General features: G+C 25.6%; 3 protein-coding genes across 3 annotated transcripts in view; 2 read left to right on the top strand and 1 right to left on the bottom strand.

Moving 5' to 3' along the window:
- Window positions 1-565: 565 nt before the first annotated feature.
- On the top strand, window positions 566-13,794 carry LOC127280308 (uncharacterized; the record flags this gene model as incomplete). Its single annotated transcript, XM_051303217.1, has 8 exons — window positions 566-686; window positions 1,056-1,221; window positions 8,843-9,036; window positions 11,290-11,507; window positions 11,571-11,753; window positions 12,098-12,176; window positions 12,271-12,449; window positions 13,372-13,794. Coding segments are annotated over 8 exons (1,342 nt in total), but the record flags the coding sequence as incomplete, so codon positions are not given.
- On the top strand, window positions 7,636-8,657 carry LOC127280305 (probable small nuclear ribonucleoprotein E). The gene has a single exon (XM_051303214.1). It carries the CDS (start codon window positions 7,745-7,747, stop codon window positions 8,027-8,029), a length of 285 nt encoding a protein of 94 aa, XP_051159171.1. The 5' UTR covers window positions 7,636-7,744; the 3' UTR covers window positions 8,030-8,657.
- An 8,139-nt stretch (window positions 13,795-21,933) lies between the features above and the next one.
- Window positions 21,934-26,637, bottom strand: part of LOC127280307 (knirps-related protein-like) — a 28,886-nt gene continuing 24,182 nt past the window's right edge. Inside the window, exon 3 of the mRNA XM_051303216.1 lies at window positions 21,934-26,028. Within this exon, the coding sequence (XP_051159173.1) occupies window positions 24,913-26,028 (1,116 nt within the window). The 3' untranslated portion in view covers window positions 21,934-24,912. The remainder of the gene's footprint in view (window positions 26,029-26,637) is intronic.

Consider the following 26,637-nt stretch of genomic DNA (forward strand, 5'->3'; position numbering starts at 1 on the left):
TATTTATTTGATTTAAATAAAAAAAATTTTATTCACGCCAAATAAATAGGCTTGTAGGCTTTGATACAAATATACGTTTATTTAACACAAATATATGATGATGATACCTGATGATACCTGATAGTAGTAGTTAAATATTTTATCTGGGATCTGATTTTCACAAGATACGCAGACATTGCACTAAAAGAGTGAAAAAAAATTTTTTTAATTAAGGGTATGTGGGCAAAGGACGTTTTTTCGTATTTTGAAACTTTCTCGGTAAATTTTTCTGAAGGGGGAGGAAAAAAAATTTTTTTTTTATTTTTAACAAATAAAAAGTTATTAGGCTTTGAGAGAAATATATTTTTATTTGATTATTCAAATTTAATTCTGAAATATTCAAAATTTCTTATAATATAATTTAATATATTTGAAAATTTTAATATAATATTATAATTTTGTATTAAATTTTTTACTAATCTATTATATGCATTATTTTAATAAATAATTATTAAAATGAGAAAGAATAATTTTTTTATCAAACATCTAAGAATATTTCAACTAATATAGAATCAAATATTTTTAGATGTAAGAACTTCACAGGAGCCAAAAGGATTGGAGCACCAGGGAATCCAGCACCCGTTCGTATGCCACATGCTCATCCTGAAACTTTTCGTCAATTCGTGCACTATATCTATACGGGAAAGGTAATTTCAACTTTTGGGTTCTTTTGTTCTCAGATGACAAATATTAAACAATTTATGTTTCTTAGAAAATCAATATTTCATTTTCTTCAATTTCATTTTTTTTTTACATCAAAAGGAATTTTCTCATTCAATTCAAAAATTTATAACGTATTTGCGAATTAAATACAAAAAAATTTGGTTTTTTTCTTTAGAGCTACATAACTATTTATTTGTTTCAATTTAAAAATTTTGTTTGGCACAAATAAAATTTGTATTTTATTTTTTTTTTTCTATTTTGAACTAAAATTTATTTTGAAAGAAATTAATTTATTTAAAATTTAATTTTTCTCTGGATGTTAAAAATGTTATTTAATAATTTTCTTTTTGTAGATTATGCTGCAAGACAGTGGAATTTTTGAAATGCTCGGACTTGCACAGGAATTAGGCGTCGAGGAACTTTGGAGAAGCTGCGAAGAACACGTGTCGGCGACACTCAGTTCCGGAAATGCTTGCGCCCTTCTCACTGCAGCTCTTGATGCTCAAGAGCGGGTTCTTGGTACGTAAAAAGCGAGACTTTTTAATTAAAAGTATTTTCTAATTAAATAAATTCCTTTGTCAGCAATTTTTTTTTTTTTTTCATCCAGACGCGTCAATATAAATATAAATCAAAATATTTTTTTTTGAGTGAGTACTTGCGTATTATTATAATAGCCGCTAAATAATAATCTCATATATATTAAGATGAAAATTTTTTCTGCTGAATGACCTTTGACTTTATATTTTCTCAAAATCAGAATATTTTAAATTTATTTTAAATTTAATTAATACAATCTTGAGTCTTATTTACGAATACACACACAAGGGAGCTTCATGATTATTTTCAAATTTTTTCATCAAGCCGTTTACAAGATATAAATTTTTCGAAATTGGAGAATTTTCATGATTTTTTATTTTTTAATGTTCATAACTTTCTTAAAAATGGAACAATTTCAAAAGTTTTTTTTTTAAATGTGTGTTTTTAACTGATAAATTTTTAAAAATTTCATGCACAATATTATAAAATTAAAATTTACTACAATGAGAAAAAAAATTTAGTGTTTGCAACAAAATAGTTTGGTTAGGCAATTTTGGTTCTTGTAATCAAATTTTAGTTGACTGAAACAAAGTCGAAGAGTTATCTCAACCAAACATTTGGTTAGGCCAACAAAATTATTTGGTTCAACATTTTTAAATTCCAACCAAAATTTGATTACGACAACATAATAATTTGGTTAGCACAATAAAATAGTTACATTTACCTGAAAATTTAGGAAATTACATAAAGTTTGGGGTAAATGGGGACAGCATAGTTTCTAAGAAAGTTTTAAGAAAAAAGTTTCCTTAAGTATATCACTGTATTAAAGGATGAACAAACTTGAAAACTATTTGTAGTAGATATATAATAGTTGAACCAATTAAAATTTTTTTATTTTTTTTCATTTCAGTATTTTGTCTCGCATTTGAAAAAAAAACAGACTTAAAAATTATTCCAAATTTTTTTCTTATTCTTTATGACTCCCATAAGAGAAATTCACATGAATTTTTGATTTTTGTTAGTTTGGTTAATAATGAAAAGTCCCAAAAATTTGAAAACTCAGGGTAAATGGGGACAGATTGTCATTATTAACCAAATTGACAAAAATCAAAAATTCAAGTGAATTTCTGTTAATGAAGTCATAAGGAATAAGAAAAAAATTTGGTATGATTTTTAAGTCTGTTTTTTCCAAATGCGAGACAAAATACTGAAACAGTTTGACTTTGATTTTGAAGTTTTTATGCATTGAGCGATAACTTTTTTTATTTTGCTGCCAATTGTCAAGATAAAAGCTTGGCAATACTCAAAATCTCTTGCAGGTGATCTGAGGTTAAACTATTGACGTTGAACTTAATTTTAAAACTGTAAATTAAGCTCCAAAACCTCTTGTCCCCGTTTACCCCAACTGACCCTAATGTGTAAGAAATAGCGATTCTGTCCTCATTTACCCCAACTGACCCTATATTTTTATTTAATTCGAATAAATTAGGGGAGAGGACCCCAAGATGGACATAGTTTTGATTTTGTGCTCTAGAATCCAAAAGTTTTCGTATATATTGAAAAATGGTGCATACCGTATGAAAGTACAATAAATAAGGTATTCTTTGGCCATAAAGAAAAAATTTTAATTTAAAAACAAACATTTTTTAAAGAATTTTTTTAAATTGTTGTAAATTTCGATTTGAAAAAAAAGTGACCCCAAGATGGACACCTTCATAAAATGCATTAAAAAATGGGTAAAATAATAATAAAATATCAATAGTTAGGATTTTTAAACCAATTTTCTGTTTTTTTATTATATTTTTTAAAAGTTCTAACATTTTCTAAATATTAAAAATTAATGTGTCTGAGTCACAATTTGGACATTCGTACCAGGGTCCGCAGATTTTGGCGCACTTCAAGTACACTTCTCTCTGACAGATTTCAATTCTCTATTGATAACACAATTTCGAAGTAGAAAAAGAAAAAATTTCAATTATGAGGCTTAGTGCATTATTAAGAAACTGTAACATTGAAAATAAATAAAATTAAGGTGTAATGTCCATCTTAGGGCCAAAAGACTGTCCATCTTAGGACCAATGACCCCATTTTTTTGGCGAAAATAAAAATTATTTACAAACACAGTGTTAACCAAATCATTTTAGGATACTATTATACGATAAATAAATGAGGTTATTACGCTATGCACCTATTCGAAATCAAAAATATACACGGAGAAAATTTGTTCCGAGAGTTTTACTGAACTTAGTTCGGTAAAATTGGGATATAAACAGCAAAACGGTTATTTTTCAAGAATTAGTACAGTAAAATGAATTTCATAAAACTATAATGCAAAAGGCATAAAAAATATTATAACACATATATTAGTGTCTCAAGTTCAGTTCGGAAAACCGTAAGGTACTGGCAGTACATAAACTAGAACAATAGCTAAGAATATTAAGGTCTGTTTTTGATAAATCAGAATTGAAATTTCATAAATTATTTAAATTATTAATGAAGAGTTCGGTAAAACTTCAGGCAGAAATATAAAAAATAAATATTACCTTTACTGGAAATCTCAATTCACCTACTTTAATGATTCTCTGATGGTTTACAATTTAATACTCACATATACGAATTGAAACAATACATCATATGTTAACCTTACACCTAATACACGCAACACATTTTTATTTAACGTAATACATACTAAACGCATACATATAAAATAACGCAATACATATAATCGCTCGCTTTACATTGCTTCAGAAGATTTGACCTGTCCTTATATATTAACCAGGATTTTAGTTTACCGCTGGTGAGAAACGTTTAAACAATTTATTGAAAAAAATAAAATAATTTAAATTCAATTATTTCTGAATATGACAACTAATTTTCAGACTACATATTTATGACAAAATTAGGAAGCAAACTTATTTTTTATTAAGTAATTAATTCACTTTTTATGAAAATTTTATTTAAAATTTATTTGTGATTTAAATAGAAACAAATTAATGAAAAAAAATTATTTTGTTTGTATATTAAAAATAAATTATTTTCCCTAAAATTTAATTTAAAAATATGATTTAGTTTGAAAATACATTTGAGCAAAATTCAATTTTTTGTTTATTTCACCTCTAATAATAGTTAATGAATTAAAATAATTTTTCATTATGTTTTCTGAAAAATTGAAAAAAGATTGTGCAATAATAATAATAATAATAATAATAATATATAAAAGGTATAAGTTCATAAAAAAGTACTTCAATCCTGAAAACAAATACGATTAGAATTGTACGTATACGTTTTACCGAACTGGACTTGAATTATGTAGTGCCCAGAATGGAAATACTCAGGAGAGCTGGCTATACACGGAAAAACTTTCTTCAAGAATCATTCCTAAATTTGTTCAGGAACTGAGGATATGAGAAAAATTGTGCAAAATTTACAGAAAAATACAAAAATCATTGAAGAAAATACTTGTATTTTTATTATGACATTGGAAGACTTCTTGTTAATGCCGCGATCGGAATATCTCAGTCACTGGGTGTTGAAAGTTTCTTGAACTGTTTTAGAAGACACAGTACAGTAACCAAGCACTAGGCAGGGATTGGTTGCGTCAAATATGTTTCCAATGCATAATACCATACGCTGCTAAAGTAGCTGAGAGACGTAAAGCGCAGTTTTTGGACTCTCGAGGACGTGGGATCGAGTCCTCCCAGAGTAAATTTTTTTTCTCGCAAACATAAAAATTTATTCTAAAACAAGTTCAAGACTTTCTGTAGTGAGTTTAGGAAGTTGTCTTGAATTTCTCTACAATTCTTATAGAAATACTGCTTAGAATTTTTCAAAGAAAATATAAATAAGATTTCTTAAATTATTCTCATATCCTCAGTTCCTGAACAAATTTAGGAATGATTATTGCACAAAGTTTTTCCGTGTAGTTTCATTCGTCAAACTAAAATTTCATACAATTAAATGTAGCTTTTTTGATTTGTTTGTAAAATTAGTAGACCGTTAAGAGAAAGACTTAAATAAAAGATTCATCAAAAAGTGATAAATAGCACAGGTTTTTTTGGTTACTTTTAAATCTTAATAAACGATTGTTACAAAAACTAACTTTTTGAGAAATTCATTGAATAAATATTGATTTATAATTTCTTGTAGACTAATAGTCAACATAATCTACGTATACGTTATCGTAATATAAACTAATGTTTAATGACTCAAATTTTTCATATATTTACAGTACTAGCCGAGGGGGAATTTACTAGTTAAAAACGTGTACACTTGACTACCGGTATTACACCTCATATTATCCTTATTACTAAGTTATTACACGTTATTACAGAGTATTACACATTATTACAGAGATATTACAGATTTTTTTGCGTTATTACAGCACCGTAATAACGCATTATTACACGGTATTACACGTTATTACACAAGTATTACAGGAAGAGTGTACACTTGACTACCTGAGTAAATTCCCCCTCGGTACTAGCTTTTGTAATAAATTAAAATATCATATCAAGTTTTAACTATCATCACTACAAAAAATAAAAAAAATATTTTGAAAAATTCCTTTTGTGCAACTATATCCCAACTTTCAGTTAAATTTCAGTAAAATGTCTGGAACAAATTTTCTCCGTGTGTAGATAATTTTACCGATTGAAATAAAAACTGTTACAAAACTTTTTAAAACGAAAAATCCACGTGATATGTATTACAGGAAGAAAAATAATTCTTTCCGATCCGCGTGTTTAATATAAAAAGCTTCATCTGAACAAACTAAATCAGTAAAAAAAATCACGAGGCAATATATACTTATACGAAAATTTTATATCAAATGTCCATCTTGGGGCCCTTTCCCCTATATTTGGTATGAATAATAAAAAAATTTTCATAGGTTGTAGAATGTTAAACTAAAGCTTCAAATTATTTCTAAAAAAAAAAAAATTGAAACTAAACGAAGCTGAAAATTAATGAAACTTATCCTAATGGAAAAATCATCGATTACGAGAGAGGCACTTGTAAAAGAGCAATTTTTCTTTTTTTTTTTTTTTTTTTTGAAAATACGAGACATGCGAGGGAATGAAAACGACGAGAAAAAAAAGCTTATACGGATAGAACAATTTTGTGATCGATGGTTGCATATTGTTGAAGTGAAGAACAAAAAAAAAAATGAAAATAAAAGGAAAAGTAAAGTGCAAAAACCGATATGCTAGGTGACAGCAAAAAAAGGAAATTAGGTGGGAGAATATAAAGGGTGTCCTATAAAAAGTGACATTCCCAAAGCGCCATCAATCTTCATTATCTTAATTTCGGTGCACAATATATATATACACGTACACATACATATAGGATCAGAAATATATGTATTGGTGTTATATCCCTATATATAGATATCGAAGGGAACTTGGAACCCATTGTGTTTGTTATTGCCTTGCGGGCTCAGAATTTTCCGTTTATCGTTCGGAAGAAAATTGCTATATGAAAGCTAAAATGAAACGAATGGAAAAATCATTGGTTGTGGTCTCGACAATTATAGAGGCAGACATTCATTTTTTATATTGTTTCAACTCAGTCTCTAATTCCATTTTTGTTACGAGAAAAATTGAAGTTGATTCAAGTTCATTTTCTCTATTTTCGAAACTGCGAACAACGAGAAACAATCAAATTTTCCGAGAGGCGCAGCAAATTTGATTTTTATCAAAAAAAAAAAAAAAAAAAAGTTTTATTATGGTTTTATGATTTATTTCATTATTTTCCATTAAAAATGGAAAATTCATTTTTTCTTTTATTCCATTATTTTCTTTGTTTCGTAAATTTGATTAATTTTTTCGCAATTAAGATACACCCAAATAATTTATTTGCCATTTATTTGAGACAAACAAAATTTATTTGTCTCAGAACTCAATAACTTTTTATTTGTTTTTACATTTATTAAAAAATTCAACAAATATTCAATTTTTGAATAAATATTTGTTAAATTTTATTTAAATTACTAACATATTTTTGGTGAATAAAAAAAATATATATTTTTTGAAATTTAGAATAATAAGAATAAATACTCATTTGAAATAATTTAAATTTTTTTGAAAATTATAAATTTAAACAAAAATTTACATTACCGACAAAATTTGAATTGGTTCCTAGCTTTCAGTGTGGTGGCAGCACTGTCTGATGCTAGATTTTTATTTCATTTTTTTTCTCTAACTCAAATTTACAGTTATTTTTTTAAAATTTTATGCAAATAAATAATAAATTTCAAATTTACTACTTACGTACTTTGAAATTAAAAATTACTTTAAAAAAAAAAAGAAAAGAAGTTTACCCACTGGCAATTTAAACTTTCGTTGTTGGTAATGTCGGTAGCATTGATTTTGGTAGCCATGTCACTGACCTTGCGCATGCGTCATATTAACAAGCTTTCCGGCGTCTGTTTACGACTGTCGCACACGTTGTATAAAGGAAAACGTAATTTTTTTTTTTTTATAAAAAAAAAAGAAAAAACTATACGAAAATGTCGTATAAAGGTCCTCAGAAAGTGCAAAAGGTGATGGTACAACCCATTAACCTTATATTTCGATATCTACAAAATCGTTCAAAAGTTCAAGTGTGGTTATACGAGAATATTAACCTACGAATTGAAGGACACATCGTTGGTTTCGACGAATATATGAATTTGGTGTTGGACGATGCAGAGGAATATAATGTCAAGACGAAAAACAGAAAAACATTAGGTCGTATAATGCTTAAAGGTGATAATATAACGCTTATTCAAAATACAAATCCTGGAGCAAACTAGACAAATTAAACATAACCTCAACACACATCATTCCCCATGTGAGAAATGAAATTTTCAAGTTTATAAAAAGAAAAATAGTTGGAACACAACAGGAATAACTATTTTCTATTAATTTTTCTACTCAACCTGTTTCAATCAACTATTTACTGTCATTGATGTTAAACTGTCAACATAACCTTAAAATGTTCTCAACGACGAAAATGACGACTATGGAGTTGCTCTTTGGAAAAAAAAGAGAGAAAATCTGGATTTCCATTACTTTGGATATTTTTGTCAACATCAACTTTAATTTTTGTTCTCAATATCAGTGTCAATAAAATATTTTTTCACAGTGTCAACTAAGTGGAAGTTTGTAAACATTGACTGTTAGCTCGTTGATAATAATGCGATAACAAATTGATGTGATTATTCAGGAAAAATTGTGTATTCGAAAAAAAGCAAAATATGAACATTAATTTTCGTAATTTTTTTTTTTTAATCTTCACTTAAAAATTTAAATTTCATAATTTATAAAAACTAAAAATTCTTTTATTTGTAAAAGAAAAATAATTTAAATTTATTTTTTGTTTACGAAATATGTAAAATTAATGGCCGGTAATAATTTAATTAAAAAAAAATGAAAAATTTATATTTTGTGTTATTATTTATATTTTTAACTATTTCATGTTTTCCCATAAGTTTTTTTTAAAAAAAAATTTTATTTAAATATAAAGAAGACTGACAAGTTAAGTATTTTTTCACTTTTATTCGAAAAAATTTGACAAATATTAAAATAGACATATTTAAAAAAAAAATGAAATATTTCTGTTTTAGGAGGTAAAGGAGCGTGTTCGTCATTTATTGAAAGATGTTTTGCTTTCATTGGAGAAAATGCAGTTGACACTGTAAAAACTTCAGCTTTTTGTAATTTACCAAAAGACGCTTTGGTGAAATTAATTTCTTCTGATTATCTTGGTCTTGAAGAAGAGGACGTCTGGAGAGCCGTTTTAAATTGGGCAAAATATCAGGTAATTTATCCTGGCTGAATATTTTATTAAAAAAAAAAAATAAACAAATTTCAACTTTTTATAATCAAATGTCGGCGAAGTTTACAATATTTATGATAAACGATTGAAAATAATATTTTTCATTAGGAAAATAATTAATTTTTTGTCTACAAATTTTTAAGATAAAAAATTATAATCATTTGTATACCTTGAAACTTTAAAAATCGAAAAAACTACGTAAATCTAGTTAAAAGAAAAGAAAAAGAAATCATGAATTCACTTTGATTTTTATTATAAACTTAAATTTTTTTAACATTTTTCATTTTTCACTACAGTGAAATTCACGTTTATTATAAACGGTGGAGAATAAATATATTTTTCACTCGGAAAATAATAATTAATTTTTTTGGATACAAATTTTTCTTTTAAATATTATTGATCGAGAAACATTGCAAAAATGTTTTTAGACAAAAAATTACAATAATTTGTATACATGCCTCGGATTATACGATATTTTCGAGTTTTTTTTTTTACATTTTTTACAACATTTTTTTAACAAAATAAGTTTTTTTTAGTATACAATGCAGATATTCAAATCTTCTTTATTTCAATTATTTAACAAATTTTTAACTAAAATTGTTCTATAAAGTATTTATTTTCAATAATTTTAATGAAATTCTTCACAAATTCAATTATCTTCAGGGTTGCTACGGTCAGGGGAAAGACAAAAAATTTTATGAAAAATACTGGAAAAGTATCAAATTTTTAAAAATGCTACTAAAATTATAATTTTTGGAAATTTTCAATTCAAACTTTTGCATCTAAAAATTATTGTCTTAATTTTTCTATAATTGAAAATCTTTTGAAAAATTTGTATTAGGGTCAGGAAAAAAATTTAAATTCTGACTAGAAATCAGGGAAAATTCAGGTAAAAACAAAATAAAATGTTTATAGCAACCATGATCTTAAACTATTTTTGAATTAAAAATTTTATAAAATTTAATAACTGCTTAAAATTTTTAAAAATCATCAAATAGAATTACCAGAAATATCATTTTAAAACCTTCTAAAATTTTCCATCTAAAACTTTCTGAAATTTAATAATTTCAACTATAACTCTTCCAAAATTCAATTATTTTTAATGATTTTTATAATTTTCTTTGAAAATTCAATTTTCTGAAAGCATTTTTTAATTAAAAACTTTTAAAGTTCAATTTTTGTTTGTAATTTCTAATAAATTCTTCATCAACAGAAAGTTCAATTATTATTTTCAAACATCTGAACTGTAAATCTTTAAAAACTAAATTATTTTTAAAAAAGGTTGTTAAAAATTATTTGATAAATAAATAAATAAATTATTTTCAATTCGGTAAAATTTAATTATTGTCTGAAATTTAACAAAAGCTTTTGAAATACAATTATTTTATAAAAATTTCAACTGTAACTCTTCAAAAATCCAATTACTTTTAATAATTTTAATATTTCTTTAAACGTTCAATTATTTTTAAAAAGTTTCAAATAAAAAATTTAAAATTAAATTGATGTTAGAAATTTAAAAAACTGCAGCAGCTTAAATTTGGAGAAAATTTATTTCAAATTTAAAATCTTTTGCAACTTAATTATTTAAAAATCTGGAAAACTTAATTATTGTCCGAAATTTTTTTGACCATTAAAACTAAAAAATATACAAAAATTTTAAATTCAAATAAATTGCTTAAATCATACTTGAACAAAATTTAAAAATGGAACTTTAAGAATTTTTTTTTGGAAATTTATTTTACTTTACTGAAATATTCGAAATAAATTGTTTTGATAATATTCTTATAGAATTATATTCTTATTAAGAAATTAATAAAATGAATTTAATATTTAATAACATTAGTTATTTAAAGTAAAAAATTTATAAAACTAAAAATATCCACTTTTTTTGAAATGTAAATCGATTAAAATGATTTTTTTTTGCGCCTTGAAGTCGATCCAAGGCCTGTTTATAGAAAAATATTTTTTCTTCAAAATTTTCTTGAATATCATTTCGAAATTTAATTGTTTTTTTATTTTTACGAATAGACTCAAAAGACTCAAAACATTGTTTTTATTTATACTTCGTAATTTTTTTTTTTTTTTCAAATCGTAGTTGAATTTGATTTCTAAACTTTAATAAACATCTTAAATTAATTTTTAGTGAAGATTCATGTGAATATAATTTATTTTAAAAATTTATTTTAAAAAAAACGTGAATTTTTTTTTACTATAGAAAAATTAAATTAATTTCAGGCTGGAGTTACGCAACCAACGCAACATTGGACCGAGGAAGAGCGTGCCAGAGTTTGTCAACATTTATCCGGAGTGATTGGACATGTGCGTCTTTTGTTGATTGACAGTCAGGTTTTTGCCGAGGAAGTCGAGCCAACTGGAGCTGTTCCCATAGAAATGTCATTGGAGAGGTACGAATTTTTCAATGCTGATCGATCCAGCAACTCAAAATCCTCAAGGTACGACTTTGTAGGGTCTTGATTACATTTTGGGTACTTTCAAATATCATAATATTGTTTCAGATACAGGTACGCGGCCTTGCCAAATAAATATGCCGAGGTGTGCGCTGACAAAAGACTGCAACCTAGAGTTAGTCCATTTCTTTTTCCCGGATCGCAAATTCTCTCAAGGAACAAAATGCCCTTTCAACGTTTACTTAATCAGTGGTTCGGTGTTCCAAAACAAACTTGGCATTTAGTTTATCGGTATGTGTGTTTGGATTATTTTATTATTAAAAAAAAAACAAACATTTTTTGTACTTTACAATCAGAAACGATTTTTTAAACTAAATTTTAATTAATAATTTTTATTATTTTCGACTTCATTTGGAATTTTGTTAATAATTTCTTTGAAATTTCTTGATAGAAAAATTGTATGAATCAATATTAAAAAAATTTTAAGATAAATATTTCCCTTACAGGATTTAACTGATTAAAGAGATGAATTATTTTCTCGATTCTTTGGAAGAATAGAAATTGAAAATAAATAGTTTAGAAATAAATAAAAATAATTAGCAAGGGGAAATAATTTGATTTAAATTTATTTTCAGGGCCTCTAGACATGGCTATTCAGCTTCCGCTTTTCATCGTCATTGCGACGGAGTTTCTCCAACTTATGTGATTGCTGTGGTAAATATTGATAAATGACAATTAATAATTATAATATATTCTAAATTTGATTTGATTTTAGATTTAATCTTTTAATCAATTAAATTTTTGTCAGGGCGCTCGAGGTGAAATTTGCGGTGGATTTAGTGACGTGCCTTGGGGGAAAACAAATGCCAAAGGACATTACGTTCCGTCCGCTAAAGCATTTCTTTTCACATTAACAAACAATCAAGACGTTCCGCCAACGAAATTCGATATCGTCAAAAAACCGTTTGCAATATGCCATCATCCTGAGTAAGTTTCGAAAAATTTTATTTTAAACATTCAGGGTTGCTATGCTTTATGGAAACCTCGAAAAGTTTGACAAAATAATGTAAAATTCAGTTTTTTAAATATTATATTTCAACTCTTAAGTATTTAAAGAATAACAAAAACAAATAATATTCTAAACATTAAAAAATGTATGTGCTTATATTTCTAATAGTTTCGGAGATGTGATTTTCTAAAGTCAAATTTTTAGAGAACAAAGTGTGAAGAGGAAAAAAAAGACTAAAATAGTTAAAGAATTGATAGAAAAGAAATAATATAATTTTTTTTTTTAAATGAGCTAATATTTTTGGAATTTTTTATCTTCACATAGAAGAACAATTTACGAAAATAAAAGATGTTGAAAATATAAGACGCAGGAATATGCACTAAAGGTAATTTTTTTAGAATTATAAATTTTATTTTGTAGAATATTAATTTTGCAGAAATAGTAATTTAAAAGAATCTTAATTTTGCAGAAAAATAATTGTACAAAATTTTAATTTTACAGAATATTCATTTGTTCGAATTTTCATTTTACAGAATAAATTATTAATCGATTGTCAATGTTGCCGAATTTTTATTTAAACGAAATTTTAATTTGTGCGAAACGTTGTTTAGTTGAATATTCATTTTGCAGAACAAATGAATATTCTGCAAAATTAAAATTCTTTTAAATTACTATTCTGCAAAATTAATATTCTACAGAATAAAATTCGATTAAAATATAATTCTAAAAAATTAGCTTTAGTGGATATTCATGCGTCTCGAAAATATATTATTTTACAAAGTGATAAATTTTCATATTTATTATAATTTACGAAAATATTGAGCCAATTTGATAGCTTAAAATTTTGATGGTTTTTTTTCTCAGAGAATACTTGAAATATTTAATTTTTCATTTTTTTAGTATTGGACCGACTTTTGGAGCTGGTGCTGATCTTCTGATTTCAAATAATTGTAACGCAAATATGGACAGTTACACCAATTTACCCCATAGTTATGATGGGGAGCATGCATCTAATTCATTACTCATGGGAGATTATAATTTTACAGTGGTTGACTACGAAGTTTTTACTCCAAGCAATGCGTTTCTTAAATCACCCCATTAAGAATACTTTACTTATGAAGAGTAAGATTTTGTAAATATATATTTAAATCGATTTTATATCGAATAACAAAAAAAAAGAAAACAAGCTCAACAAAAAATAGACTTTTTTCAATGAAGATACTCATATAATTTATAAATATATTTATGTTGCCTGTGAACGTACGATATAGAACTTAAATCGATTATTATGCAATAAATAGTTTTTTAAAGTGAAAAATTAAATCTTTTATTTTTCATAATATAATTGGAGAAAAAAAATTATTTACTAAAGATTATTTCAGTAAATAAAATTATATACACTCAAATAATTAATACCTATTCTTTTTCTTGAAAATTAAAATAAATACTGATCGAATTCATTTCAAATCAGGTAGGCTAAACATCGTTACAGCAATTTTCTCTTCGAAATGTTGCTTTTTTACGACGTTACAACAAATTTAATTTTCCAAGTCGAAATAGTCGTTTATCTTAAAATTAAGAAAAAAAATCTTTTAAGTGTTATAATTTTTTGTCTAATTGAGATATTTAATTTTTTCTTTTTGGACTTGAAAGAGATTTCACTCGTCTTTAAATATCTGGTAAAAATATATGAAAAATAAAGCGAGATGGAGAAAAATGGGGACGCATGAAAATGTTCTTAAAAATTATTATATGGAAATTATATTAAATAATAATTCAAACAAATGAAAATTCATCTGAAAGAATAAAATTAAAATTCTATGCAATGAAATTTTACCTAATAAAAATTCTGACAAATAAAAATTACAACAAATAAAAATTCTGTGAAGTGAATTTTCGGTTAAATAAAATTTCTATAATATAGAAAATAAGTTAGATGAAAATTCTGCAAAATACTAATTTGAACAAATAAAAATTCGGCTCAAAAATAATTATGACAAATGAAATTCCATAAAATGATAATTCTAACTAATGATTTTTAAGAACATATTCATGCGTCCCGAAAAATGTCAAGTAACAATTTTTTACATCTTTTAAAGAGAAACAACTTTTGTTAGGGAAATTTTTTTATTGCTATTATATTTCTTGAGAAAAATGAAATTTTTCTTTATAATAAAAAAAAAAAAAAAAAAAAAATGTTTTCTTTTCTACAAGTATCGGGCACAAGTTAAATTCCTATGGAAAATGTTTTTTACAATGAAGACAATTACAAAAAAAAAAAAAAAAAATGGAACAAAAAAGAAGGTGATGTTTTTGACTAATTTGAATTCAAAAATTTTTAGTAAAACTACCATTTAATATTTTAAATACTTTTAATATTTTTAAATTTTTCTATCCGGTTTTTAAAGAGGAGTGAAAACTTTTTCAGGTTAAAGAAGAGAAAATTAAGTTTCTCAATAAAACAAAAAGTTATAACATTTAAAAAAATTCTTTTTTTTAATTTTAAGATAAATGACTATTTCGACTTGGAAAATGAAATTCGTTGTAACTTCGTAATGAAAAATTTTTTCAGCCAAACAATAAAATTGCGTGTCTTGTAAAAAAAGTTTGAAAAACAATATTTAGGAGAAAAAATTGATTTTCAGCTCTGACGATGTTTAGCCTGTATAATTTGAAATTTTTTTGTTTCCTCATCTATTTTCTTTACTTTTTTCATTATGGAAAATTTCGTATTACGTGTTAATGATAAAACTTTTATTATTGTAAATTTATTTAAAAGTGAGATTAATTTTAATTTTTTCTTGAAATGTAATTCTTTTTTTTACTATTTTATTTTCTTCACCGTATAATATTTTATTTTATTGATCATTTAAAAAATGTTGTATTGTTGACAGTGTGTGGCTCTCGAGGTGTATGTATATATATGTAAATTTATGGTATAAAATTCAGTGGTTAACCATATATATATATATATATATATATAGTCTTCGAGGAATAATGGTTTAAAAACGTTTGTATGAGAGATTTAGTCTCGCACGCGAAAATAAACACATATTCCTTAAGGATGAATTTCGAGCACAACACCAACCTGGTGATTATTCAGTAGTAAAAGTGCTGGGGGACGCGGTCATGTTTAATAATGAGAGAAGTGAACCAACCAGTGGTAACCCCATGAACCGCGGTCACATAAACCACGGATTTATATGCGGGGAACATTTGCGCGAGTTGCGTTCGCTATGGCGCGAATTTACAAGATAAGAAGAGAGAAAGAGAGAATGTGGGAGAGAAAAAAAAAAGATAACGGCTTAACAGAAACGAGGAAGATGAAAATGAAAAATATTGAACAACTCTGATGCTCCTTCGAATTCCTACGTCGGATTTGCAGGGACGAATTCTGTATATTTTTTATTGCAAAGAATTTAAAACTAATTTTTTTTTTTCTAATATTTTACAGTCTTCAAAGTATGTATTACATTATTTATTTCATTTTAGAACAGTTGGATGGCGAAGAAGACGTAAATTAAATATTTTAAAATAAAGCTTAAGGAAGACAGTGTCATGAAATAAAGAAGAAAAAAGAAATTAATAATTAAAAAAAAACTCATGAGATGCAAAAAATTTAAAATAATTAATTTGTAACTGAAGAAACTTTAATTATTAAAAGTAACTGTTTTAGTAAATCACTAATATGGATCATAAATAAATCTAGATATAAATCTAGATCACTAATTTAAATTACTAACCTGGATTAATAAACTATATCGCACTGATTCATGAAATTTATTTTGTAAATCATTAACTAATCATAATTAATCGTTGAAATCTCGTGAAATTTTTAAGTAGATTATAAATTTTTTTAAAAAATTTTTTCCTTACATTTTTTTTTTCAAATAAATTTTATTTAAATAACAAATTTAATTTGTGCTAAATAAAATTTTTTATTTCAAACAAATAAAATTTATTTTGCACACGGAGAAAAATGAAAAAACAAATAAAAAGTAATTTTTTTACTATACTTTAAAAGTAAAACCGAAACTGAACGCAGTTTCTGTGCATTTTTATTTTTACTCCAGAAATAGTAAAATTTCCGGAATAATTTTTATAATTTTGGGAGTAAATTTTACTATTTCCAGAGTAAAAATTGCCAGATACTGCGGACAGTTCTGGTTTTACTTTTAAAATAGTAAAAATTATTTTATTCGTTTTTACATTTTTCTCCGTGCAACAAATGAATATATTTATTTGGCTCCGAGATAAATATATCTTTTCTCTCGATATATAGACGAAGCTGAAGTATACGCAATGTTTATGATAAACGATTTTTAAAGAAATATTTTTTTAAAATGAAAAATTTCTATAATTTTTTGCCTAAAAAATATTTCTTTATAATTTGTTGATTAATGAAAACTACAAGAAATATTTTTTAAGCAAAAAATTATAGAATTTTTCATTTTAAAAAATTATTTTTTTAAAAATCGTTTATCATAAACGTTGCCTACTTCAGCTTCGTATGTATATAGAATGAATTCTGATGTATAGTGGAAATTTTTATCAATTATCACTCGAAAATCATGCAAATATCATTAAATTGTGCAAGGAAATCTAATTTTTTGTATATAAATTATAAAAATTTCAATATTTTCTTTGCATATATTATATGTACCAGTAATAAAAGAAAATAAAACATTTCCTTACAGAATAGAGTGAATTTAATTATTGAAATAAAAAATGTCGAGTTGCTAATTAAAGACCACCATGTTGGCTTCAAACGATTTAAGAATCGGTATAAGCTTGTTCTTTAGTGACGATACATACAAAACACTCCCCTGCGATTATGCTATGTGATATATCTCAAAAGGCAAACTAATTGATATTTGAACTTGAATCGTTATTTCCCGTTGGCGACGATCAAGGCGGGTGAATATATATATATATATATATATATATATACGCACACCCAAAGGAGAATATTTATACTTCATGTACGTTGAATATTCATGCCGAGAGCAGGCATTATGAGTTAGTACCATCTTCTTTAGTCGGGTTTATTATGTTACCTATTTATGCTCGTAACCTTTTCTTGGGTTTCGCACAGAACGTCATGTTTCTTTTTCTTTTTTTTTTCTTTTTTCATTTCGTGAAAACGACTGTACGAAAATGATGTTGTCGTTGTCATGGGACACTTACCTGTCGAATGCTTTCTGCGGTTTTTGTCATATATATATATATATATATATATATATTCGTATATATATATATATAAACGTATTTATTTTATTCTCAGAAACCAAACGAGATTCCCAAGCAAAATGTAATTTATCTTTAGAGAATTCTTTCCAAAATATAATTTCCTTTAATAATAATTTATTATTTTATATATATATATATATAAATATATAATTATATCTCTCTCCATAATATACTAATTTTAAATGTATAAAAAAGTTTAATATTTAAATTATTTCTAAATTATGTTTTTTTCGTATTTCTTATAATTTTCTATATTAATTCAATTTGTAAATTTTAAATTAACTTTCCAGGTGAGAATAACATTTTTTGATTGTATTAACTCAATTTAAAAATGTTAAAACAACTCAAGATGTAAGTAATCCGATTTTACTACTTAAAGTGGTTCAATAGGCTTTAAGAACATTTTTTTGTAGAATTAATAAATCTTTTGCAATTGAAACTACTACTTTAAGTAGTAGATTTTACTACTTAAAATAGGAAAATAAAATTATTTTTTATTTATAATTGTTTATTATCAGTAGAATTGACTTTTTCATCCTCTCTCCTATACTGACGCTTATTTTATGCCCTAACGATTATGTACCTAACAGAGAAAATTTCTAACCGACGGGAATTGAACCCTCGACCCTAACGCTCGCAATCCGATACCTTAACCGACTAACCACGCACGCTCGCTACGACAGTCTGCAAACTACTCGAAGACTACTTTCTGCTTGTCCAATTGGTAATTTAACTATTTAAAGTAGTCATTTTTACTACTTTTATTAGTTGCTATAACTATCCTTTTTAAGTTTTGACTTGTAAATTTTTCATCTTTTAATTATATTATAAATTGTTTAATTACATAGTGCAGTAAAATCTACTACTTAAAGTGATAGTTTTAATTGCAAAGGATTTTTTAATTCTACGACATAAATGTTCTTAAAGCCTATTGAACCACTTTAAGTTTGAAAACGATTTATTGTAAATTTTACATCAAAAACGTTTTTCAATCTTATTGAATTAATTAAAATAGTAAAAAAATTACTACTTAAAGTAGTAGTTTTAATCACAAAGGATTTGTTAATTCTACAACAAAAATGTTCTTAAAGCCTATTGTACCACTTTGAGTAGTAAAATCTACTACTTAAAGTAGTAGTTTTAACTGGAAACGATTTGTAAATTCTACATCAAAAATCTTCTTTAAGTTTATCGAATTAATTAAAATAGTAAAAATCTACTACTTAAAGTACTAGTTTTAATTACAGACGACTTGTTAATTCTACAATAAGAATTTTATTGAAGCCTATAAAATCATAGAAATTAATAAAAAATTTACTACTCAAAAAGCAGTTATATTAATTAAAGAAAATAATTCCTTTTACTACATTTAATATAACTGATGAATAGTTGTTGGATTTACTACTCTTCAAATTTTGAGTTGACTACAATTCCACTTGTTTTTACTACCTTAAGAAAGTTAATTTTACTACCGACCTGTAGTTGTACTTTAACTACATATTTACGTAAAATCAACTATTACTTATTAACTTCTTAAAAATAGTTATATTAACTACATGAACATGATTAGATTAACTAAAAAAGTATTTATTTTAACTACTTTCTAGACAACTACCCAATAGTAGTTGAATTTCTCGGCAACATTTTTTTCAGTGTACTTTTTTTTAAATATCAACGAAAATGAGAGGATTAAATCCCTTTTAGAACAATTTTTTATAATTTTGCAACTTAAAAAAATTATTAAATAATAATTGAATAAATTTCGTGCGCCAATTTAAAATTCAATACTTAAACACTGAAAATGATCTTACCTGTGTTTAACTTAATTATTTTATATATTGCACTTTCCGATAGTTCACTACTATCTACTACTACTAAAAAGTATTTTTTAACAGAACTAAAAATATATTTAAAATTTATTACACCCAAATTCGACATATCTAATTGCACAATTTTGGAAAAAAATTATTTTTAGTTAAAATTTGTTGTTAAATAATAATTAAGAAACATTTTGTGCTTTTTCTTAAAAGTTAGTTAACAATTATAATTTTTATCCAATTTTTTAAAAACAATGGCTCATTTTGCTCTTTGAAAGATTCTCTATACAATTCTAATTTTGTGTTTTTATTAAATAATGGTTTGTTTAAAAAATATAAAAAATAAAAATTTTATTTGTTTATTAACATTTGAACAAAATATTTTTAATAAAATTCAACAAACAGAATGGTCGAAAATCTTTCAAAGAGCAAAATGAGCTATTGTTTGTAACACACTAAAAAAGAAATCTTGATTTCAGCCCATTTTTGAGGCTGAATTTAAGGTGTAAACGGAGTCAGACCAATTAAAAAAGGACAGACTTATGCAAAATATATGGGCTGAATTTAAGGTGTAAACGGTTTAAGACTTTGTTTTTACTGTGAAGAATTGCATAAAAATTACAATAATAATTGTTCACTAACTTTAAACAAAAAATATAAAAAGTGAAATAATTAACAACAAATTTTTGCGCAAAATAATTTATTTTGAAACTTGTATAACTGAATCTTTCAAAATTTGATAAAATTAATTTTATTTATAATTTTATTTGTTGTTAAAAACAATTTTTTAGTTTGAGGTTATGTTAATGGGTTGAACCTCCTTAAATAAAACACAGGTAAAATCATTTTAGCGTTTAAGTAATTGAATGTTAAATTGGTGCACGAAATTTATTTAATTATTATTTAACCTTCGCCGGATTGGAGATTTTTTATATACGCGGTTGACGAGAATCCACCTAGGGTGGGTCAAAAGTTTTCTTCTTTGTATATATTGCAATAAAATCTTGAAATCACCCAGTTTGTTTCTGAAATTGTTACATGTTACCAAATAATATATTTTATTAATGTTTTGTTGATTTTTTATTTGTTTAAACAAATTATTATTAATAATTTATAACTTTTTTAAATATAGCAATATTTTATAAATTTGTTACCTTTTCTTCAAAGTTATTAATTTAAAGGTTATAAATAAAAATAAATAAAAAATATAATTAAATTTACAACAACTATTATTATAAATTGTTTAAAAAAATAATTGTTGCTATTTATTAACATTTTTTATAATATTCCCAGAAAGTTGCAATTTTTTTCTAATTTTGCAACTTAAAAAGCACAATATAATAATATAAAAATTTTATATGAATTTACTATATAACCAATTGTTCAAACAAATAGTTGTTTCTACTTATTAACTTTTTCCATAATTTTTCAAGGAAGTTTGCAATTTTTTCCTAATTTTGCAACTTAACAAGAAAAATATAATAGCAAAATTTAAAAAAAAAACTTCATCTTTCTAGGTTCAATACAAAAAAAGTTAGTAAATAACAACAATAATTTGTTTAAACAATTGTTGAATTAATAATTTTACATCAAATCTATCGTTTATTATATTTGGCTAGATAAATTGCAAAATTAAAAAAAAACGGCATTTTTCTAGGTGCAGAACAAAAGAAGTTAATAAATAATAACAATAAATTGTTTAAACAAATAAAAAATGCAATATAATATTTTTTAGATCCATTATTTGACAACATAAAACACTTACAGTGAAAAGTGTGGATGATTTCAAGGCTTTTTGTAACTCTCTTAATTTGAATCAGTGAAATTTCACTGGTGAAATAGCTAGAAGTCGGTTACTGATTCATTTAGTGAAATTTTCACTGGAAATCAGTGATATATGACTGATTTTCATTGAAAAATTTCACTAAATGATTCAGTAACCGACTTCTAGCTATTTCACCAGTGAAATTTCACTGATTCAAATTAAGAGAGAAAATAGAATTAAAAAATATTTGAATCATCCCGGTTATCTCCAAACAGACATTGATAAAAGTTATAAATAATCAATAAGAAATTTTTTTTAAAAAAAAATGTGTTTTTACATTTTTTGGAAGTTTTTAAGATTTTGTTCAGTGATAATGTGATAATTTTTACTATTTAGAAGTAAATTTTATTATTTTTGGAGTAAAAATTTCCAAAAATGCGCAGAAACTGCGGACAGTTCCGGTTTTACTTTTAGAGTATAGTAAAAGTTACTTTATTTGTTTTTCCATTTTTCTTCGTACTTTTTTTTACTTTTCAGTTGAAGTTTAGTAAATAACTTCTATTTTAATTACTTTACTTCTTTAAGGATTTTCATTTTTTTTTTCATATTAAATTAATAAGACACAATAAATTTGAATAAAACTTTTTATATATTTTTCGAAAGTCTTCATTGCTAATAACTTAGAATAATTTTTATAAATCTCGATCCTCTCTTATAACAATGATTGACGTTTGTAATTTTGGCACCGCATAATTTTCATTAAATATGAAATATATCTTATTTTTATATAAATAAAAATATATAAATTTCCAGTCGTTTTTTTTTTGTTTTTGTTTTTGTACACATTAGCTTTCTCGTAGAAAAAAAAATTAAAGAAAATACATAAATTATTTTACAAATATTGCCAAACAAATTGAATTTAATTTACAAGCAGAGCGTATAACAAATCACATTGTAATGCAACGGACCATATCATTAACGCACGTTTTATTTTTCTATTTACATATTTTATATATTATAAAAAAAAACTGGCCTCCGTCCCCTTATAGTCGCATAAAATTTATCAATCATATAGGTATATATATATACAATTATTTGACCCTGTTTTAACAACGTCATTTTATTATAAGACAGAGATTCCTCACAGTAAGAGTCAAAAAAAAAATGCTTTTTACACAAAATAATACACTTGTCCGAATTTAGATTCAATTTAAATAATTATACATATTTAATTACAAAAAAGGTAACGTGAAAATACTGGCCTTTCATTGACTTAAATTCATCAAAACCAATTTGGTAACTTATTATACCTAAAAAAAAAAAATTCTTTCTGTGGAAAAATTCGATGATTTACTTAAATATTTCTTATATTTAAAAAAGGGAATTTTTAGAAAAAAAAAATTATATGTACAATTTATTTTCTCAAATATTTACAAAAGGTTGAGAAAAATTTCAATTTTTTTTTTACAATTTTTTTTTTTTTCAAAGAAAGAAAATAAATTATTTATGGAATAAAAAAATTTCCATATAATTATGTGAAGAATATTTTTTGAATCTTGAATCGAAATAATTTTTGTAAAAATATTCTCCACGAGCCAGATTATAATTCTGCACTTGTTAATTATTGTTTTTTTTTTTTTTTTCTTTTCTTTTTTAATTTCTTTTGTTTTTCGCACGGCATTCGGAGAATAAATTCTGAAACATCATACAATAAGGTATGAGGGAAGAACCATGTCTTACAAATCGGTTACTCCTTGAGATCCGGCGCGCGTTAAAAGGGAACTTGTGTTCTGAATGACGATCTTGTATCTGTGGATAAAATGCTCGTACAGAAATTCGCTTGTTTTTATAACAAGATTAAAACCACTTGTCTCTTCTTTGATATCATCTCTCTTTCTAAAAAAAAAGGTATACAAAATTTTTTCTTAAAAATATACCTTAAATTTACTTTCTTTTCGAAACCAAAAAAAAAAATCTATTTTTCACTTGAAGAAATAAATTAAAATTTTTGTTTTCATAAATTAAAAAAAATTTTGATTATTTAAATTTTTTTCTTAATATCATGAAAGAAATTTTCAAATAATAATAATGGCGAAATACAATTTTTGGAAACTTTTTTTTTTAAATTAAAAAAAAAACGGAAATTTTGAAATTTAGTTTGCTTTTGTTTAAAGTGGAATAAGGAGACTCAAAGATGTAGAGTTTACATTGGTATAGTGGTATCGAAGACTTGTAAGATAATGTGCTTCGCACTTCGACACGTGTTTTCGGCTTAGTCCTTAATACACAATACACTGAGAACATGTGCTTGCTCCCTTGACATATATATTTATCAATGAACATGACTTCAGATAGACTTTAAACATATTCTACAGATTGATAATTAAAAAAAAAAAAAAATATTAAAAAAAAGAAAAAACTGCTTTTACATAATAATTCTCACAACCTGTATCGATGTTTTCAGTTATTATCAACTATTTTAACTATTTAATGTTTAATAAATAGTTTTACAATTAACGAAGAAAACTGGATATTAAAAGAAAATTTTTAATTTAAATATACTATTGAAAATATTAAATACAATGTTCAAAACGGATGCGCAACGGTCACGAGTCTGTTTCGCCATTTTAGTCTGTTTCTTTATAACAACGTATCTGCATAAATTAATTTTTTAGTTTTCTAAGGTAAATGTTAAGAAATATAAAAGTTCAAAAATATACCTTAAGTTTACTTTATAATATTAAAATTTATATTCGCTAAAATCAATTTCTGTAGCATAAAAAAAGTTATGCATTTCAACAAACTTTGAAAATTAGAGGTTAGGTTTCATTTCTTCTGTCATGGGGAATTATTTTTAGATTAAACCCTGCTAAGAAGTATAAAAGTTTTTTAATATTTTTATTCTCCAACGAGATATTGGAAAAATAAAATTCCTTCTCTATAACAACTAAAACATAATTTCAATTAATATTTAAGTAAAAATTGATAAGTTTTTACAAAAATAAGACAAAATATACATCACGGTTGGGAATAGAAAAGAATATTTAAATTTCTTCTAGAAATTCGATTTGTATATTTATGGACAAAAAGAGAATTTAATTTTAATTTTCTTACCGGATAGAGAATAATAATTAATATTAGAGATATTTAAATTAAAATTTTTTTTAATAATTGTCCTGATATTAAAGGATAAATAAAATGTTAACCTTTAACATTCAGATATATCAATATTCAATTTTCTCCGTTAAATATTTGTGAAATCTATTTTAAAAAGCCCTCATTTAATCTATTTCCTAATTATATTGTCAAAAATGAATTTGCATAATTTTTACAAAGAATTTTTGACGAAATTCCTGCAGAGAATCTTTAATCTTTACAAGTACAAGAAACATGTGTATAGTCGTTTTGTTCCATTGGGGCAAAATATTTTCATTCGATCAGAAAAGGATTTGATTTTCGAAGAATAAAAGTATCCATAATACACCATTATGAAAATCAGAATTCTTATAAAATTCTTTAGAACCACTGTTAAGCTTCATTAGCTTCAATCACAGATTCGAGAGATTTTCTACATAGCTCTCCTTTAGTACCTTTAGTACAAAAGAATGTTTAAGTACGTGTTGTAAGATCAATAGCCACGTGTCTTCTCTTCAGTGGTGGACTGTCCCTGTCACTGACATTATTATCATCATCATTATCATCATCATCATCATCATTATCTACATCAAGATATTCACTACTTCTTGAATGTTTCATTGATGCCACCACAACCGTCTTCATAGAAAGATCCATAGGATTGTCTTGTGGTGGTGGAACATTATCTGGATCTGGACTTCCAGGTGGTGAGTCAAGTTCCGATTGTGTTTTCTCGGACAATGTTGATCTCTCATTCTTCACCATGCCATCAAGATAAAATCGTTTCGAATACAATTCCTCATGTTCATCACTCTCCGGTGTATTTGATCTTGTATTATTGTGATTTTGCGTCAATCGATCATTATTATTGGTGCAATTTTCATTGTCTGACGAATGTCGTGTATTACCAATTTGTGATTGTTGAAGAGTCGAATGATTCAATAAAGGATGAGTGGCACCATGAGATGATGCATAGAGTTGATATGGTGAGAACATTGATAAACTTGGAGGTGGAAGGAAAGCAGGTGGTAATAGTGACATACCACCGAGATGAAAACCAAGTGGTAGACCCATAATCTCTTTTCCCAGGGTTGATAAATCCGAAGGATGATGAATATGTGAATGAAGTGGTCTAAAACTTTGATGATGTCCATAGGCGGCTCTCCTTTCTGAAACCTCAATTGAACTATCACTATTGTGCGATTCCGGTGAACTAATACTGGGAGATGTGGAATTTTTATAGTCATCAAGTCCAAGGAGAAGAACATCGTCCTTTCGTGGTGTATGATGATGATGATGATGATGAATTGCAACTGGACTTGTTGGATTTGGCCTTTGCTGTTGATTTTGAATTGTATGATGATGCTGTTGCTGCTGCTGCTGTTGTTGTTCCTGAAGAAGACAATGGATTTTGAACCAATTTGATCTTCGACCATATCTTGAACCGGATTTTGACATTCCAACCAAGAGACATTTTCTGAGTCGACATGCTTTGCAGGCCGTTCGATTTTTTTTATTTATCACACATTCTCCTCCGTTTTTGCATTCCGATATACTGTTCAAATTGTTGTAGGAGCGACCAAAGAAGGACTGAAAACAAAAATTAATTTCTTTTAAATTACATACAACGGATTATAAATTAAATTACTTAACTATTTTGAAAAAAAAACAAAGAAAAACATCTAAAACAAGAGATGATGAATAATAATGTAACTTTAATTTAAGCTGGTAATTGACTCAAATTAGACAAAGTAAACAGGTGAAACTTGAGAGAATAGAGAAGAGAATTACATTTATTATGAAATACTGATGAAATGTGTCGATTATTCGCGCCCAGGAGTAATGGATCACACGCTCGTATATAATTGTTTTATAAATGGTGTTAAGGCGGAGGAAATGAGAGCGTAGGTTTAGAGGGGAAAAAAAAACAAAATAATTTCTAGTGACATAGCTCTCTTATAACCAGATGGTTAAGATTATAAATGTGTATATATATTCGTGGGACAAATTAGCGTAACCACGCGCTCTCATTGTCTTCTATTCATATTGAGAGCGAAGGGATCCACAAAGTGTATATAATATAAATTTCTCTATACTAGATTTAGACGCGTGCGGCCTTCTATATAATATCGTTGTACTCAAGTTAATTGCCCAAATGGTGCAACAAACACGATTCCGACATCATTGTTTCAAGCGTTG

Source organism: Leptopilina boulardi, unplaced genomic scaffold (genome assembly GCF_019393585.1).
Source record: "Leptopilina boulardi isolate dan_hultmark-lab unplaced genomic scaffold, ZJU_Lbou_2.1 LbouV2_237, whole genome shotgun sequence".
Classification (NCBI taxonomy): Eukaryota; Metazoa; Arthropoda; class Insecta; order Hymenoptera; family Figitidae; genus Leptopilina; species Leptopilina boulardi.